Source organism: Hyla sarda, chromosome 4 (genome assembly GCF_029499605.1).
Source record: "Hyla sarda isolate aHylSar1 chromosome 4, aHylSar1.hap1, whole genome shotgun sequence".
NCBI classification, from domain to species: Eukaryota; Metazoa; Chordata; class Amphibia; order Anura; family Hylidae; genus Hyla; species Hyla sarda.
This window is the reverse complement of record NC_079192.1, coordinates 175,343,903-175,363,414: the sequence shown is the minus strand read 5'-3', so window position 1 is coordinate 175,363,414 and position 19,512 is coordinate 175,343,903. Positions and strand designations below refer to the sequence as shown.

General features: G+C 42.6%; 1 protein-coding gene across 6 annotated transcripts in view; it reads left to right on the top strand.

Moving 5' to 3' along the window:
• Nucleotides 1–19,512, top strand: part of VPS13C (vacuolar protein sorting 13 homolog C) — a 773,393-nt gene that overhangs the window by 371,383 nt on the left and 382,498 nt on the right. For all 6 annotated transcript variants that reach the window (XM_056572804.1, XM_056572802.1, XM_056572807.1 and 3 more), the window contains one exon: nucleotides 8,631–8,798. In XM_056572804.1, the coding sequence (XP_056428779.1) occupies nucleotides 8,631–8,798 (168 nt within the window). The remainder of the gene's footprint in view (nucleotides 1–8,630; nucleotides 8,799–19,512) is intronic.

Below are 19,512 nucleotides of genomic sequence, written 5' to 3'. Positions count from 1 at the left end.
AATGTATCTTTGTATCTACTTTGTCCATGTTTTGAGAGCTGTATTAATAGAGATCTTTCAATAAAGATTTATACATTTTTTTCTTTTTACGATAAATTTTTATAAGGATTTTTATGGATACAAACGCAATACAAAACAATAAAACAGGCATACAATCATGGCTGTAAATGTTGGCACCCCAGACATTTTTCAAGAAAATTAAGTATTTCTCACAGAAAATGATTGCAGTAACACATGTTTTGCTATACACATGTTTATTCCCTTTGTTTGTATTGGAACTAAACCAAAAAAGGAGGAAAAAAAGCAAATTGGACATAATGTCTCACCAAATTCCAAAAATGGGCTGGGCAAAATTATTGGCACCCTTTAATAATTGTGGATAAATAAGATTGTTTCAAGCATGTGATGCTCCTTCAAACTCACCTGGGGCAAGTAACAGGTGTGGGCAATATAAAAATCAAACCTGAAAGCAGATAAAATGGAGAGAAGTTGACTTAGTCTTTGTATTGTGTGTCTGTGTGTGCCACACTAAGCATGGACAACAGAAAGAGGAGACTAGAACGGTCTGAGGACTTGAGAACCAAAATTGTGGAAAAATAACAATCTCATGGTTACAAGTCATCTCCAGAGATCTATATTTTTCCTTTGTCTACAGTCCGCAATGTTTGCAACCCATGACACTGTAGCTAATCTCCCTGGGTGTGGACGGAAGAGGAAAATTTATGAAAGGTGTCAATGCAGGATAGTCCGGATGGTGGATAAGCAGCCCCAAACAAGTTCCAAAGGTATTCAACCTGTTCTGCAGGCTCATGGAGAATCAGTCTCAGCGTGAACTATCAGTCGACATTTAAATTAAGAAAAATGCTATGGCAGGAGACCCAGGAGGACCCCACTGCTGACAAAGAGACATAAAAATGCAAGACTACATTTTGCCAAAATGAACTTGAGTAAGCCAAAATCCTTCTGTGAAAATGTCTTGTGGACAGATGAGACCAAGATTTAGGTTTTTGGTAAAGCACATCATTCTACTGTTTACCGAAAACGGAATGAGGCCTACAAAAAAAAAATAACACAGTACCTACAGTGAAATATGGTGGAGTTTCAATGATTGGCACTGGGTGCCTTGTATGTGTGCAAGGCATCATGAAATCTGAAGTTTACCAACTGATTTTGGGTCACACTGTACAGCCCAGTGTCAGAAAGCTGGGTTTGCGTCCAAGATCTTCGGTCTTCCAGCAGGACAATGACCCCAAACATACATCAAACAACACCCAGAAATGGATGGCAACAAAGCGCTGGAGAGTTCTCAAGTGGCCTGCAATAAATCTAGCTCTAAATCCCATTGAACACCTGTGGAGAGATCTTAAAATTGCTGTTGGGATAACCGCAAGAGTGACCTGGAGCAGTTTGCAAAGGAAGAGTGGTCCAAAATTCCGGCTGAGAGGTGTAAGAAGCTGTAGGAAGCAACTGATTTCAGTTATTTTTTCCAAAGGTTGTGCAACCAAATATTAAGTTAAGGGTGCCAATAATTTTGTCCAGACCTTTTTTGGAGTTTATTGTGACATTATGTCCAATTTGTTTTTTTCCCTCCCTTTTTTGGTTTAGTTCCAATACACACAAAGGGAATAAACATGTGTATAGCAAAACATGTGTTACTCCAATCCTTATATGTGAGAAATGTTGTTCTTGAAAAATTTCAGGGGTGCCAACATTTACCGCCATGACTGTAACACCATCCAGAGGGCCAAGGCCCAGTAACAATCAGAAATGACACCCTTTGGAACATTAAAGGTGCCATGGTAAGTTCAAGAAACAAGTAAAGCAAAATAAACACCCCTGGGTCCAGGAGTGGACACAAAGACCTTAACTGTGAGTCAAACAGGCCTGGAGGGCCACAACAAAGGAAGGGAGGGGGAGAAGGGAGAGGGGGGGGCAAGGACAGGATAAAGGGAGCACACAGACAATCACAGAACCAAAGGGGCAGAGAAGGGAAAAGAAGACAAAGAAAAGAATAGGAATAGGGTAGAAGAATCAAGAAGGCTGACGATCAGAAAACCGGTCCCAGGGTTCCCAAATAGAGAGGAATGAGGGAATAGAGTCATGTAAGAAGGCTGTAAAATTCCAATGAGCGGATTTCCCAGGTACGGCTTAACAGGTCTGTTTCTGATGGAGGGAGGGTTCTCTTCCAACATTTGGCTATTAGGGTCTTAGCTGCCAAAGCAATGTGCATGAAGAGTTTAACCTGTTGGGGACGGAGGGCGTATGGATATGCCCTCGTGTCCCGGTACGATGCCTCCCATGCGCATGGTGCTCTCTTACTTCAGAGCCCTGTCGTATTTCAAGGCAACAGTTTAGGGCCACATATGGCCCTAAAATTGCGTTCGAAATTTTGGGGGGGACTTTTCTCCTTTTACCCCTTATGAAAAGGTGAAGTTGGGGGGCTACACCAGCATGTTAGTGTAAAAATTTTTAATTTTTACACTAACATGCTCGTGTTGCCCCATACTTTTCATTTTCACAATAAGTAAAAGTAGAAAAAGACCCTCAAAATTTCTAACACAATTTCTTCTGAGTACGGAAATACCCCACGTAAAATGCTCTGCGGACGACCTACATGGCTCAGGAGTGAGAGAACGCCATGTACATTTGAGGCCTAAATTGGTGATTTTCACAGGGGTGGCTGATCTTTACAGCGGTTCTGACATGAACGCAAAAAAAAAAACACCCACATGTAACCCCATTTTGGAAACTACACCCCTCATGGAACGTAACAAGGGATATAGTGAGTCATAAAAAAAAACAGGTCTTTGACAAATTTTCGTTAAAGTTGGACATGAAAATTAAAAATTTGTTTTTTTCCCCTGAAATGCTGGTGTTACTCCAATTTTTTCATTTTCACAAGGGGTGATCGGAAAAATGCCCCCCATAATTTGTAACCCCATTTCTTTTGAGTATATAAATACCCCATATGTGGATGTAAACTGCTCTGCAGGCAAACTACAATGCTCAGAAGAGAAGGGGCGCCATTGGGCTTTTTGAGAGAGAATTAGGCTGGAATTGAAGGCTATGTGTGCCCCCCATGGTGCCAGAACAGTGGACCCCCTTCATGTGACCCCATTTTGGAAATTACACCCCTCACGGAATGTAACAAGGAGTGCAGTGAGCATTTACACCCCACAGGTGTCTGACAGATTTTTTGAACAGTCGTCTGTAAAAATTGAAAATGTAGTTTTTCATTTGCACAGCCCACTGTTCCAAAGATCTGTCAAATGCCAGTGGGTTGTAAATGCTCACTGCACCCCTTATTAAATTCTGTGAGGGGTGTAGTTTCCAAAATAGTGTGCCATTTGTTTTTTTTTTTTTTTACTGTTCTGGCATCATGAGGGCTTCCTAAATGCGACATGCCCCCAAAAACCATTTCAGCAAAATTTGCTCTCCAAAAGCCCAATGTCGCTCCTTCCCTTCTGAGCCCTCAAGTGCACCCAGAGAGCACTTTACATCCACATATGAGGTATTTCCTTACTCGAGAGAAATGGGGTTACAAATTTTGTGGGGCATTTTCTCCTATTACTCCTTGTGAAAATGAAAAGTTTGGGGTAACACCAGCATTTTAGTGCTAAAAATTACATTTTTCATTTTCACGTCCCACTTTAACGAAAGTTCGTCAATCACCTGTGGGGTGTTAAGGCTCACTGTACCCCTTGTTACGTTCCTTAAGTGGTGTAGTTTCCAAAATAGTAGGCCATGTGTTTTTTTTTCCTGTTCTGGCACCATAGGGGCTTCCTCAATGTGACATGTCCCACAAAAACAATTTCAGCGAAACTTGCTTTCCAAAAGCCAAATGTGACTCCTTCTTTTCTGAGCATTGTAGTTCGCCCGCAGAGCATTTTACGTTCTAACATGGAGTATTTTCATACGCAGAAGAGATGAAGTTACAAATTTTGGGGGGCATTTTCTCCCATTACCCTTTGTAAAAATGGTACATTTGGGGGGGAAAAAACAGCACTTTAGTGAAAAAAAATTTTTTTTTCATACACATCCGACTTTAACGAAGTCGTCAAACACCTGTGGGGTGTTGAGGCTCACTGGACCCCTTGTTACATGCCTTGAGGGGTGTAGTTTCCAAAATAGTATGCCATGTGTTTTTCTTTTTTTTTTTTTTTTTTGCTGTTCTGGCACCATAGGGGCTTCCTAAATGTGACATGCCCCATAAAAAACATTTTAGAAAAACTCACTCTCCAAAATCCCATTGTTGCTCCTTCCCTTCTGAGCCATCTTCTGCGCTCGCCGAGCACACATATGAGATATTTCCTTACTCAAGAGAAATTGGGTTACAAATTTTGGGGGACTTTTTCTCCTATTACCCCTTGTAAAAATTCAAAAACTTAGCAAAAAGGAACGGCCACCCCAGCCTAAGAATCAATGCCTGTTCGGACCTCCGATTGATCAAGTCGACAAGACTCACCACTCTTCTAATATTATCACCACCCTGACGGCAAGGGATAAACCCCACCTGATCCTTATGGATGAGAGAGGGAAGAAAGGAGCAAAGCCGGACCGCTAAAATCTTTGAAAAAAAGTTTCAGGTCCGAGTTGAGAAGGGCTATAGGTCTATAACTAGAGCAGTCATGGGGGTCCTTACCAGATTTACGTATCAGGGTAATTAAGGAATGCAAAAGGGATTGCGGGATCTTGGCACACCGCCCCCCCCCCCCCAATGAAGGAGTTGAAAAGTGGAACAAGTTTAGAGTTAAGTATAGAGGAGTAAGTATTGTAATATAAGTATGTAAACCCGTCTGGATTGGGTGAGCGACCAGCTGGAAGGGATTTAAGGACCTCCAGGAGTTCCTCTCCAGTGATAGGAGCGTTTAGAATCTCACGATCAGCCCCCGACAAAGTAGGTAAGCCACATCGAGAGACATAGGATTCAAGAGGGTGCTGCTCCACCAGGTCAGACAGAAGCTGAGAGGGAAGGGAATAAAGAGTGGAGTAATAGTCGACAAGTATAAGAGATATATCAGTGGGATTATAGGTGAGAGTACTTGGAGTCTTTTAGGGACGAAAGGGATTGAGGGACTGCACGTTCACGCAGGTGACTGGCTAACATAGTGTGGGCCTTGTTACCTTTTTCATAAAAACATTGTTTGGCATACAGTAGCTTTCGCTCCACTCTATGAAGAGCCAGATCACCCAGCTGGGCCCAAGCAGCCACCAAGCGCCTCTGGACAGATAGAGAGGCTTATAAGAGAGCCTCATGTTGCGTAATCACGCGTAAGCCGGGCACCTAGGGCAATACAATGTCACCGCACCATCGCCTTATGAGCCTCCCAGAGAATGACTTGCGAAGAAACCTTACCCTCATTCATAGTGAAGTAATCAGTCAAACATTTCTGGATAGACTCCAGGGGAGGCAATGATTTAAGAAGGGAGTCATAAAGGCGCCAGTGACATTTCCAGATAGAGGAAGAAGGTGAGAGATAAAGTACTGGACAGTGATCCGACCAAGATATGGGTTCTAGGGAAGCAGCAGAGAGCATGCGCACCATGGGAAGGTTGCCAAAAAAAAATCAATAAGCTTGAGCAATTTATGGAGATGGGAGTAAAAGCTAAAAGAACGATCCATCGGATGGCCGATTCGCCATAAGTTATACAGGGAGGAGGCCCGTATAAGCTGTCGGAAAATGTACGCCAAGCGCAATTGGGCAGGAGTCGTGGAACAGAAGAGAGGGAAAAGGCGGTCAAGAGAAGGAGAGAAAATAAGATAACAATCCCCCCCCCCCCCCATCAGCCAAGCAGAGGAGGGGTATTTATGGAGCTTGGCAAGGACCCTACACAAAAACGGGAAGTTTTGGGGGCGTAAACATTACAAAGCAGGAGTGGGTATCCTTCCGGGGTACTCTCCACCGCCACATAGCGCCTCTTTGGATCCAGAAAGGAAGAAGACAGACATGAAGTGGACAGGATTGAGAGATAAGAACAGCTACCCCCTCCTTCCTATCAGAGACAGCTGGGAACACCTGCGGGTAGAGATGAGCGAGGAATTGAAAGGATGCAGAATGGTCGAAGTGCGTCTCCTGGATAATAACAATATCGGCCCGTAGGGACACCAACTCCCTTTGCAACAAACACCTCTTAGAGGGGGAGTTGAGGCCTTTAACATTCAAGGAGACAAACCTAACCATGATGGAGTTGTTGAGGGTAAAAAAGCAAATGAAGAGCCGTACTCACAGAAAGATACCTTCGGACAACGGCATACCGATGAAGAGGGGACTGAAGACCCAGGACTCCGATGAGAAAAGGCGGGGAAACAGGACCTAAGGGGGACATAGCCAAGAGAGAGAAAGAGGAGGCAACATAGGGACCAACGGACAGACAAGACGACATAAGATAGAACAAAAAAAACTAAAATCAGCATTCAAGTGAACTATTGGAATAATAGCCAATGCAGAGGCCAAGACCACCAAAGTGGACAATAAGCCAAAGCATGGGCAGTACATTGCTATAGCCTCAAGGGGGGAAAAATGGGAGGACATCACTCAGGAGGGACCACCAAACAGACAAACACCCCACCCGCAAGGCCATAGCAGAAGAACTTATCTTGAAAAAAGAAACCACGGGTGACCAGAGAATGCTTCAACTTATGAGCAGTAATAAATTCAAGAACATTACAGTGTGGTATTAAACCAACTCAGAGGTGCAGGTAGAGAAAGACAAAAACCAACAAAATAATGTCCCGACCAGGAACAGTAGGGTATCTCTTATGGGGCCCAGACCGACGGGACCTGATTGGCTGCCACACCGGAGGTAGAGGAGGTGGAGGCGATGTCAGTTCCCAATCCACCAACTGGGGCACTGGCAGATCCAAGGTAGAGCTAAAGGGTGATAGATCCGAGAAGGAGCGTAATACAGCAGAGCGTCCATCTCTACAGGCAGTTAGGGCAAATGGAAAGCCCCACCGATATGGCACTTGGTGAGAGCAAAGAACTGCCAGGAGGGGTTGGAGCATCCGTCGTTTCCGGAGTGTCAGCCAGGACAGATCTTGGTACAGCTGAATGGGAGCCCCGTGAAAGTTCCTCAAAGATCAAGCTTTAGCCATAATAGGCTATTTGACTTGGAAATTGTGGACACAGCATACAACATCCCTAGGAGTGCCCGTTTTGGATGTTGAAAATAGCCTCTAAGGTGACATGAAGATCCTCCTCACGGATCGCCTCCGGTAGTCCCCTCACCTGGGTGTTGTTGTGTCTCCCTCCATTATCCAGAGCTCTACATGGGCTTTCAGATCACTGAGAAAGTCTGTTTGGGATGCAATGCTAGAATGGAGCTGAGCGATGTAGGCCCTGGTGGTGTCATGGGCATCCTAAAGCCCCTCAACCTGGTCAGAGACATGCTGCAAATCCTGGCGGAGGGATGAAATTTCCGCCCTACAGGTGTCGTTAACTTCAGCAATGAGCGAGCAAAAGTCCTCTTTAGTAGGAATTTGAGAGAGAAACAAGCTAAGGTTGGGTACAGCAGAGGAGGGTGCTGGCAACCCTGAGCAGGCCAGATCAGTATCAGTTAGTGCATCCCATGAAGCAGGTGGAAAGACTTGCCGAGGAGGCATTGGGGGCCCCTGAGAGTGCTGACGGGAAGAGCTGGCCGCCATTTTAAGGGATTTCCCAGTCCTCTGTGGTAGGGGGGAGGCCAGAGGAGTGTTGCAGGCTGAGTGGACACCAGGGGTTAATGGGAGCAGAGAATCTGCAGAGACAGAGTTAACCCCTGTCAGGGTGGACAAGGCAGAGGATGAGGTGTCAGCTCCTCAGCCAGGAGATGCAGGTGAGGGGAGAACAAGGAGAGAGCACCCCCCAGCAGATCCCCGTGATCCCGAGGCAGGGGACAGCAGGTCACATGTAACTGATGCCCAAGATGGTGGACCAGAAGACTGGCAGGTAGAGCGGATCAGGCAGCCCACCTGGGAGGGCCACTGATCAGCAGGCTGGTTATGAAATGGACTCCCCGCCAGGTCCGAGCACTGTGGAGAAGCCGCAGGCGTCACTCTGGAGCGGTGTTAGGCGCCGAAAGCTCCTTTGACTGCGCTTCTGCGCAGCACATAGACGACCCGGCAGCCTTCCCAATGTTAGGTAGCAGGATCACCCGTAGTTTTAATCCAGTTTATGGCCTGAGGCGAGGGAGCAGACCTAGTGTGCGGCCATCTCTGTCGGCGCCACGCCCTCAAGTGGTTGCTTGAACTCTGTTTTTGTTGGGAATGCTAATAAAGTCAGACAATTGTCGAAGTCTTATGGCAGCCTCTTGTCTCTCCATCGCCAGATGATGTTGGTGGAGAGAAGGGTTGGAATTTCACTGCCTGACTTTATTGTTCTTGGACAGATAAACCACCTTTAGAGCTGTCTCCCTATAGACAGCACATGAACATTTGTCTGTTTTTAATATTCATGTGTGGATGTGGATGTCAAGAGAGATGACTATTATAACAGTTTTTAAAAATGTATGACCATTTGTTTTTATCATTTTGCATGAGAACAACAGTAAACAACATGTGTGCAACATGTATGACCAGCTATTGCATATATTGCCAGATTTACTGCTCAGTTATATTAACAAGTTATGCTGTTGTGTTTTTTCCTTTTTAGGCTGTATGCATAATGGAAGATGAAGTTTTCAACTTTAATTTGACGCTCTACCCAGATGCTACACAAGGAGATTCCTATAAAAATGTGTCTAAAGTGGATGGAAACATATCCCTCAAAGTTGGCTGCATAAGAATTGTTTTCCTAAACAAATTCCTCATGTCGTTTATGGTGAGAATTATCTAAATTATACCAAAACAGATAGACAATTGATATTGAACTTTATACTTTGTTTTTTAAGTGTATCTACAGAATATGTTGCCCTATGTAAGGGAAGCTTATTGCAGCTTTTGATTTATTGACCGAATAGCCCTACAATTTTGATTCCAGAAGTTGTTCTGGGTGAGTGCAGTGCACTTCTAATGACAGGCTTCCATGTCAGGCAGCAGGAAATTCTTTCTCATTTAAAAGTTTTATTACACTTTTTTCAGAAAAGGGAAAGAGATTGGGAAGGGGTACAAAAGAGGCAGGAAGTTTAAATTACAAATGAGATATCTATCAAACCGGTGTAATGAAGAAAACTGTGTCCCTGTAGCAGAATGTGACCCTCTGCACAGGGACACATTTTCTGCTTTACAGCCGGCTCCCTCTCACTCCCTTACCTAACTCTAATCCTAACCCCTAACAGTAATCAGTGCTGAGGAGCTCTGGTCACATTCGGCTACGGGTCACAGTCTACTGTGGACAGAAATACCACTGGGTCTTTCTTAACTTGTAGATATTTTAGGAGGTTGCTCGGGTTAGATTCATCTTTTCACTCGACGCTGCCAAGGGTTTTAACAGTGTTGAGTGGCCTAAATTTGTCTTATATCCAATTGTTGTTTTGGCACCTAATAGCATGAATTATAGTGAATAGGCGCTATCTTACCCATTTGAACTGCAGCAATGCACAAAGCAGGGGTGTCCCCTTTAATCGTTGCTCCTCGCATTAGTCTTTAAACCCCTGGCCTGTCTGGTGAGAGCATTTGCTGTCATAGTGGGATTTCCTTATGTGGTATTGAGGAGCGCATAACTTTGTATGCAGAGTATTTGTTATTATTTTTGGGAGATATTGAGACATCGCTGGTACCTGTTTGCGCTTGTTTTTTTTAGTTTTTTTTTGTTCCTCCTCTTGTTTATTGGAATAAGTCGATTCTAATGCCCTTGGATGAACTCCCTCTGATTGCAGTTTCTAAGATATAATTCGTTGCAAGTTTTAAGTTGGGAATTCAGATAACCCTTTCTATTCATAATTTGTGTTTCTTGTAATTTGGTGCCTCTCCTGGATAAGAATTTCCAGAAAGTGTTGGTATAGTGCATGTTGCCTTTGGTGGTTGGTTATGCTAACCTGACAAAAATGGTGCTGATGCTTTAATTGCTGCTTATCTTAGAAAAGTTTCTCAGTGTGCATTGTGATGTTGCATTTTTTAATCATCCAGCATCTCTTTAGGTAGTCAGTCTGGGGGTTGCTCAGTTTAGGATTCGTTTAGAGACTTTAACACAATGGACCTATGGATGGAGGGTAATTTGACCCACAAATATTATTTACAGTTGTCCACATAAATGGTCATTAGTACCCTAAATTTACCATCTGCTGATATGTGATTAAAGTAAAACATAACATTTATTACTATCCCTAATGTTAAAAACCCAACAGACGGTCTCTGTATTATGTGTCCAGTAATTCTTAAAGCATGTCACTACATGCCACTAATATGTGAATTTGCGGCTGCAGTCCGCCAAATAGTCATATTAAGAGACCGGTAGCTGTTGATTTTAAAACCATATACACATGATGTTTCACCACCAATAGGTGGCTTTCTCAAGTGTTGTAGGGCAAAGGGGGGTCCCAGTGCTGGGTCCACCGCAATCAGATCTTATCCCCATTGATGCGCATTTATTTCATATGGTGTAGGATTGTATTCTTAGTTTTGTTTTGTAGGGCAGTACTCACACTTATTTGTAGCGTTTATGGGTTTTTATTGCCATTAGAGCCTAAGGGTGTAGGAGTAGGATTCAACTACTAATATTGTGGCCTCAGAACACATATGGAGGTATCTAAACTACATAAAAATGTAACCCCTACGGGGTTAACAAAAACCTCTCTGTCCTATGTGTCCAATAAAAAGTAACTTTTATTAATAATAGGGTTAATATGACTAGTGAGAAACACACAATTTAAAAACACAGCCCTAGAAGCGTCTGCAGAGAAAATATTATGGTGGCCTCAGTGGAGTCCCTGAGTACTAATATTAGGGGTGTTTATAATATAATTACACCATTCCTACTGGAGGTGTTTATGTTTACACCAATCCTGTGTTAGTTATGTAGTCATTAGACTCATACTCATGCGTGGACTCTAAGGCAGCATCACGCTAACCCGCTGTGCACCGTGGGTGCGGATCACCAGTGCGTAAATACGTGCTCTATTTTATACATATATCAATATGTTATTGTTTTCCGTAACACTGCATATTAAGGAATGCTCCAGGCTTGCAATTTAAAAAGTAGTGCTGTCACACCCGACATGTTTTGCCACTATGTGGCTTTATCAAGGAGGACAACTGACAGCATTGAGTGTCAAACACTTATGGCCCCTTTTTATATGGTATCCCTCTGACCTCATTATTCCGTGCTCCAATCGAGTTGTGCTGCTATGTTATCCAATCCAATCACTCATAGCTTTTAGAGTCACAGGGAATGTTCTATGCATTTTGATTGGACTATCTCCTTCGGTGCTTTTCCATGACATCACACGCCAACCTGTGCATGTGACTAATTTACTATGATTGATATCATGCTAACCAATCCTGACCTTCCAAAATGTAAACATCTGTGCGCATCAGCGCCTCTCATAAGATGCGCACCGCCTCTTATCATTGAGCCGCATCAGACCCACGTGAATGCAACACTGCGATCACAACAAATGCACGTGGTCCAGCCGGGATGAAGTAAGTGATATGCGCGTGCGCTTTCAGTAACATGCTTGTGCGCGATCAGCTGTTCAGCCCACTAGTATTCAGCGCACCGCTTGCTCTTCTACGGCCACGTCATTCCCACGTGATCCCGGAGTTGTTGTCAAAACAAATCCACGTGGTCCGGTCAGGATCTTAAGCACTACGGTATGTAGCTTCATGTCTATCATCTGTATCTTAAACTGCACTATAACCATACATATAGGAAGGGGGTTGATTATGTGTCATAGATTCAAATCCCCATTCAAAGCTCCCATCTTTTAAGCAAAATTATATTGAATTATCTTTTAGTGTATATATAAGGAGATAGGGGAGGGTTTGATCAATCCTACTTTTATATTCTCAATTTGTCCTGTACAGTACACCTCATGTAATTTACAGAAGTGTACAGTACATTAGCTAATTTTTTATAAGTACAGTATAAGATATGTAGTCAGATATTACTATTAGGACAATGGGTCAAGAGTGATTATTACACTCATTGGATTCTAACTATCCCATCTTATTTGGTGATAACACAAATTAATTTAAAGGTTAAAGGGGAAAAAAGGGGAGGGGGGAGATAAAATAAGAGGAGGGGCCAGGAACTGTCACTCAATTATTTTCTCTACCAAATTAATTCCTCTCTATTTATTTATCTTATTTAGCTATGCGGGTAATATAGGACCAGATTGGGGGGCTGGCTCATTATATAAATGCCGTGTAATTAAACCCTTCATTCAAGCCCTTCAGACTCAGGGTTCCCAGTCTAAAAATCCATTTGGACTCTTCTTTGAGAAGAATATTGTCCAGGTTGCCCCCTCTTGGGCCGAGTCTGATTTGTCTCAGGCCCCAGAATTTTAAATTGTGCAGATCATTGCCATGTGCTTCCCTAATATGGCGCGCTATCGGTGTATCTGCATCAGTCCTCATACTGCTCAAGTGTTTGGAGATACATCTCCTAAATTCCTGTAGGGTCCTCCCTACATACAGTTTGGGACATGTGCACGCGCAAATGTAAATAATTCCTGAACTCTTACAATTTATGTAGTCGTAGAGTTTATATACTCTGCCATCTCCAGGATTTGTGAATTCTTTCCGTCGAGTTACGAAAGGGCAGAAGGAACACTTCCCGCACGGGTATGTTCCCACATTGGGGTTCCTCAACCACATTTCTCCCTGCTGAAGTAACACTAGGATACGTATGGAGGACTTTTTTCAAGTCCTCATCTGCTCGCAATATGGGCCAATATCTTTTTAGAATGTTAAACACATGATCCGTCTTATTATCGAAGGTGCCAATACATCAAATAAATTTGGATGGCTCACAATCCATTTTTGATTTATCTCTCAATAGGTCACTTCTCTGTGTATGTATGGCCTTCTTCAGACATTTCTTGGGGTAACCCCTATCTTGGAATCTCTTAGTCAACTCTGATGCTTCCAGCTCAAATACCTCATCTTGAGAGCAATTACGTTTGGCCAGTAGGAACTGGCCCACTGGAATTCCCCTTTTTAGGGGTACCAGATGCCAACTGCTCCACTGTAGTAGGCTGTTGACTGATGTATCTTTTCTATATATAGAGGTTTGAATGCAGCCGCCATCATCGATTCTAATGATCAAATCTAAAAAATGTATTTATAGTTTTGTGTCCAAATTCCGAAGTGAAGAACATTCCAGTTTCATTGTGATTAAGTGCCCCAATAAATTGGTGAAAAAGATCCCTACCACCATCCCACAAAATCAAAATATCATTGATAAATCGACCCCAAAAAAAGAATGTACTCCGTGAATTTAGAATTGTCCTCTGTGAATACAATCGTGTCTTCCCACCACCCGAGAAATAAATTAGCATAGGTGGGTGCACAAACTGTGCCCATAGGCGATCCTTTAATCTCATGGTAGAATTTACCATTAAAAGTGAAAAAATTGTGCATGAGGACAAAACGCAAAAGTGACATGTATCATTTCCAGTGTATAATAGAAGTTTTTTACCCCTCTGCCTGTTGTCTAAATTTGGCGCAGCTGCGTTAAATTTATCATTCTTGTGCAGCTACTTTCTTGAATTGCGTTTAAATTTAGAATTCTCCTCAGAGCATAAATTTACACCGCAGCTCTGTTTAGTAGGAGCTTTGTCTGCAGCGAATCTGCACATAAACGGTAAGTGTGTCCTCGTTATTAGTTTTAGAATTTTTTTTCTTCATTATGTAGAGTTTTAATCTCACAATAATACCACTTTTTGCACCCAATTATAACACATCAATTATACCAATGTCCTTATTCTTCATTTAACATCTGTGACACCCCTGTGCAAATCACCTCAAATGTACATGTTGCACTCTACCTTATGGGCCTTGTTGTGCGCCTGCAGAGCACTTTGCGCCCACATATGTGTTATCTCCGTACTCTGGCTAAATTGTGTCCCAAAAAATGGGGATCTTTTTTCCCATTTACCTCTTGTGAAAATGTAAAGTATGCGGCAACACCTGCATGTCAGTGTAAATAATTAAATTTTTATACACTAACATACTGGTGTACACACCAACTGTTCCTTTTCATATTGGGTAAAAGGAGAAAAAGCCCCCCAAAATCTGTGAGGCAATTTCTCCCGAGTATGGTGATACCCCATATGTGACCCTAAAATGTTGCCTTGAAATACGACAGGTCTCCAAAGTGAGAGACCGTCATGCGCATTTGAGGCCTAAATTAGGGTTTTGCATAGGGGTGGACATAGGGGTATTCTATGCCAGTGTTTCCCAAACAGGGTGCCTCCAGCTGTTGCAAAACTCCCAACATGCCTGGACAGTCAATGGCTGTCCGGCATTACTGGGAGTTGTTGTTTTGAAACAGCTGGAGGCTCCATTTTGGAAACAGTGCTGTACCAGACGTTCATATTTATTGGGGAGGGGGGCTGTGTAGCGGTATGTGTATATATAGTGTTTTTTACTTATTTTATTTAAGTGTAGTGTAGTGTTTTTAGGGTACAGTCACACGGGCGGGGGTTCACAGCGAGTTTGCTGCATCTCAATCTTAGTGTTTCCAAACCAGTGTGCCTCCAGCTGTTGCACAACTTCAATTCCCAGCATGCATGGTCTGTCAGTGCATGCTGGGCGTTATAGTTTGGAGGCACAGCTGGAGGCACACGGGTTGGGAAAAAGAGTTAGGAAACGAACAATGTTTCCCAACTAGTGTGCCTCCAGCTGTTGCAAAACTATAATTCCCAGCATGGCCAGACATGCTGGAAGTTGTATTTCGGCAATATCTGAACTGTCAGATGTTGATGAACTACAACTCCCAGCATGCTTGGGCAGTCTGGGCATGCTGGGAGTTGTAGTTTTGCAACAGCTGGTGGTCAGCAGTTTGTAGACCACTGTATAATGGTCTCCAATCTGTGCTCTTCCAGATGTTACAGAACTACAACTCCCAGCATGCCTTGACAGAGTGGGCATGCTGAGATTTATAATTTTGAAACATCTGGAAGAGCACAGATTGGAGACCATTATACAGTGGTCTCCAAACTGTGGCCCTCCAGATGTTGCAAAACTACAACTCCCAGCATGCCCAGAAAGCCAAAGGCTGTCTGGGCATGCTGGGAGTTGCAGTTTTGAAACTCCCAGAGGCAGCATTGAGATCGCTTTACGGCGATCTCACTGCTGCCAATGAAGATGCCGCCCTGCTGCCGGAAACTCACCGCCGGGACGCACCACCCCCGGGACCGCCTGGAGGACGCCACTCGCACCGGGACCGCATGGCCGGGTAAGTGACCCGGGGGACGGGTAAGGGACACTTTGCAGAGTGGTGTGTGTCCCGATCCCCGTGATCCGGACTCACGCACCACGCTGCTATCAGCTAGTCAGATTTGACTAGCTAATAGCAGCGATCGCTGGGGGGGGATGAAACCCCCCCCCCCCCCCGTGGTGACATGGTAAGATGGCTGGCTATCAGTGATAGCCACCATCTTACCGGGCGCTGTGGAAAAGTATAACGAAAAGCAGTAAATTTTAAAAATAAAAGGAGAATGATCTACAGTGTTAAGTGGATTACAAAGCTATTTTAATGTGACGGAGCTTGTTCAATGATAAGTAAGCTATCAAACATTTCCTATGTAAATTGTTGGATCATAAAATAACAATACCAATATAGAAGTGTTCTAATGAATAACTGAACTGTAAACAAATATTCTATATGCAAATTATTTTAAAAGTGCTTTGGAATAACCAAGGAGTAAAAAGCAATATAAAGCAAACCAAATGAGGAATTGAGATCGGAAAGTTAAAACATTCTGGTGGTTCCTTAGTAGAACTTTCCTTCAGAAATAGAAAGGATTGCTACGTGCAGTTATAGTTGGCTTATATTTGCTGGGAAAAAGACGCACTTGCGTCAAAATTTTTGGTGCAAAGGAAAAGAACGCAGGTAATAAATCCATGTGTACTATATATGCGGCTCCAAGGTACCCTGATTCAGCCACATCTGGACGACCTGCTCTACCAAAACGTGCGCAAAAAAATGCGCAAAAAAAGGGCTTGCGCAAAAAAATACAAACAAAACAGGGGTAAAATCTTTGATACATGTCCCCCATTGTGTGTGTGAAATTGTGTACCTTTCGTGTTCAAGAAGTGATAAACTGCTTTTATACCTAAACCGTGCTTGATGTTGCTGTACAGGGCCTCCACATCCAGACTAGCCAAACATGTACTACCCTGCACAGCAACATCCTGTAATTTACAGACCGTGGCCTTAGTGTCCCGTAAAAATGAAGGTAGACTCTGAACAAAAGGAGAGAGAATATGATCAACGTAGCGGCTGCATTCTTGCGTCAAATTATTGTTCCCAAATATAATGGGCCTCCCTGGAATAGGGGAGGTCTTCTTGTGCACTTTAGGAAGTGCATAGAACGTCACCACTACAGGAGCTGGGTTGAAATCTAATATTTCCGAAAAAGAATACGAATATACAGTTAACGAATGCATTCGTTAAATAACGTATAACTAATAATGCATGTTAACGAATAACGAATGCATTCGTTATCAGTAAACCGAATGTAAGGAATGAATTAGATTTTTTTCATTGGGTTTACCTTAGGAAAACTTACCTTCTTACACAGAGAAAACTGCAAAAAAAGGTGAACACAACAAGAATCCTAAGGTAACACCTGCTATTTATTACAAAGAAGGATCAGCAAGTGAAACTAATGTGCATTTCGTTTAGTAACGAATGCTAAATTTAACAAATTTTACAGATATAACGAAAGATCCGAATTAACGAATGCATTCGATGTTATTAACGAATGCATCCGAAAATGAAATTTTTTTTAGCCTATTCATCCGAAAACCGAATATAACGAATAAACAGCATCCCGAATTTTCACAGAACCGAAAATTTTTGAAAACGAACGAAACAAAAAGAAACAACATTTTTGGTTCTGCACATGTCTATTGGTGGGCTTACCAGTCAGAACCTCATATGTTGTATGGTCCCTGAGGAGTCTCATCACCATGGCAGCGTAGTCATCCTTATCGAGGATGACCACGTCTCCACCCTTATCCGCCGGTTTAATTTCTATTGTTTCATCGTTCTGTAATACCTGTAATGCTTCCCACTCTGGGGGGCTCAAATAACTCTGTTTATTATTTTTATTAGACTTGATTCTACATAAGTCATGGGTGACCAGTTGTAAAACTGACTCAGGGGTGAAGTGTGTTTACTTTTAGACTTCAAATTCGAGAAGGGCGCTTTAGGTGAAGGGGGGCCACTAATATTTTCCTCCATTAGGGCCATCAGCTCGTCCATAGTCTGTTCTTCTCTCTGACGTTCACTTACTTCAGTTTTGTCTTGTATGGTATGGTACTTATGTAGAGCTAATTTACGTCCAAATATATTAATATCCTTGACCCATGAAAATAAATCAAATCAAGGGTAGGAGTAGGAGCCCTCTGGGATGGTAATGGTTGTCTTATACGAGGCCACTTACTGTGGACAAATTATCTCTTATAGTTTACTTTTAAGAGGGGTATATATGAAAAACTTAAGGTTATGCCTACATTTGATATGATGTGGGGTCCTTAGGCGCATGCTTATCACGTGGGTCGAGATAGGCCCTTAGGGGCATGGTGACAGGTGGTGGGATTTGGAGGGAAGGTCTCTCATTTCACAGGCATTTCTTTCTATTATTTCTATACTTATTGCTGAAATTATGTTTACGTTTATTTTGAAGCTATGTATACCTGTTCTTTCTTCTGCCTATTTAAACGCCTATGGCAAAGTTTTCTTTTCGGAATTGGCTAAACTCTGGTTACCTGCTGTGGTTCTTACAGCATGTGGAATGGGATGACACTAAAAATGCTCCATTTAAATTTTAGACCCAGCCGGGTAGTAACTCACGATTACGATATTCGTTTCTTGCTTTCTCATTTTCTTTTTATTGTAGATACTTTATATCCAATCTTCAAACAAAGTGGAGCTTGATAGCAAAAACAGACGAATCTGAGAGGAGATGTCCGTCCTGCTCAACACCTTGGACGCGACGGAGTTTCAGGGGGTGTACCCCCTTAGTCATGCGTACCAGGTGTTGGGAAGGAGAGGATTTGATAGCCACCTATTCACATTGATGGTATGAATGTATAGGTAGGTAAACTGTGTTTCGCAACCAGTGTGCCTCCAGCTGTTGCAAAACCACAACTCTCAGCATGCACTTACAGCCAGGGCATGCTGGGACTTGTAGTTATGCAACAGCTGGAGGCACACTACTGCAACTCCCAGCATGCCCTTTGGTAATTTGTGCACGCTGGTGGTTGTAGTTATGCAGCAGCTAGAGGCACACTTTTTCATAGAAAATATGTGCCTCCAGCTGTTGCTTAACTACAACCCCCAGCATGCAAAACTATCAAAGGGCATGCTGGGAGTTGCAGTTGTGCCTTCTGCTGTTGCATAACAACAACTCCCAGCATGCCCTTTTGTGCATGCTGTTGCTAAGCAATAGCAGGAGGCCAGCCTTATGCACCTGTACTCCCTGTGGTAAACAGGTATTCTGGTTGGGCGGGCTAGGGGATAATATGTCTAGGGCCTGAATACCCCTTCAAAGTGAAGGGATTCTTTACAAGCAAATAAGTCATAGCATCTCTCTGCTGATGATTCTTCCAGAGATTGCCTCCCACTTTTATTTATTATCGTTTGTTTGATTAGTAAGCTTTCAATTTGGTGTTGCTCATTTTCTTATAGCTTTTCCTATTCTATGAGCCTTTTTAAAAATGAGAAATTAATTATGTTTATGTACAGTTTGTTACATGACTGCTTTATTGTGCACCTCTTCTTTTCTTCTTTTTTTCTATTTGTTTTTAGTGTCGTTTCCTTTCAGAACATAAAACCATGTATCGCTTATTAAACTTATCCTTCTGGAATTATCTGTTATTTAAAGGCGGCTGCTGTTGAGTAAAGATAGCAGCTATGTTTTGTTAATTTGAAAATGTTAGCTTGTGATAACACTGCCTATAAATTAATACCAGTTGACACTTGTTCTACTAAAATGAAACAATTGCATTAAGTTAGTGAAATGGCTACATTGACTGTTCCTGTGTAAGGCCATATCTTAAATTGAAATGTTTGTTTCTGCATCCAAAAATTTTAGATTTGGCAATATTCTCTTTATTTTCTGTGGGTATACAGGAAATCCTGAATGTTAATAAGAAGTAAGGGTCTGTTGAAGTTCTGCAAAATTGTGAAACAGCTGTCACCCATCTCTCTAATAAGTGTGTCCATATACTCTGCAACATAATGTGTGATTAGCTGCAATTCTTGGAATCATATTTAAGAAAAATACATTCAAATTTTTGAATTTCACTATTAAGAGATAATGTAGATGCTAATTACCCCAATGCTAAGACTCTTTGTATTGGGGATTTCAATATGGTTGTAAACCAAGCCTTGGATAGACATAACCCTTGAGGTGCTCCTA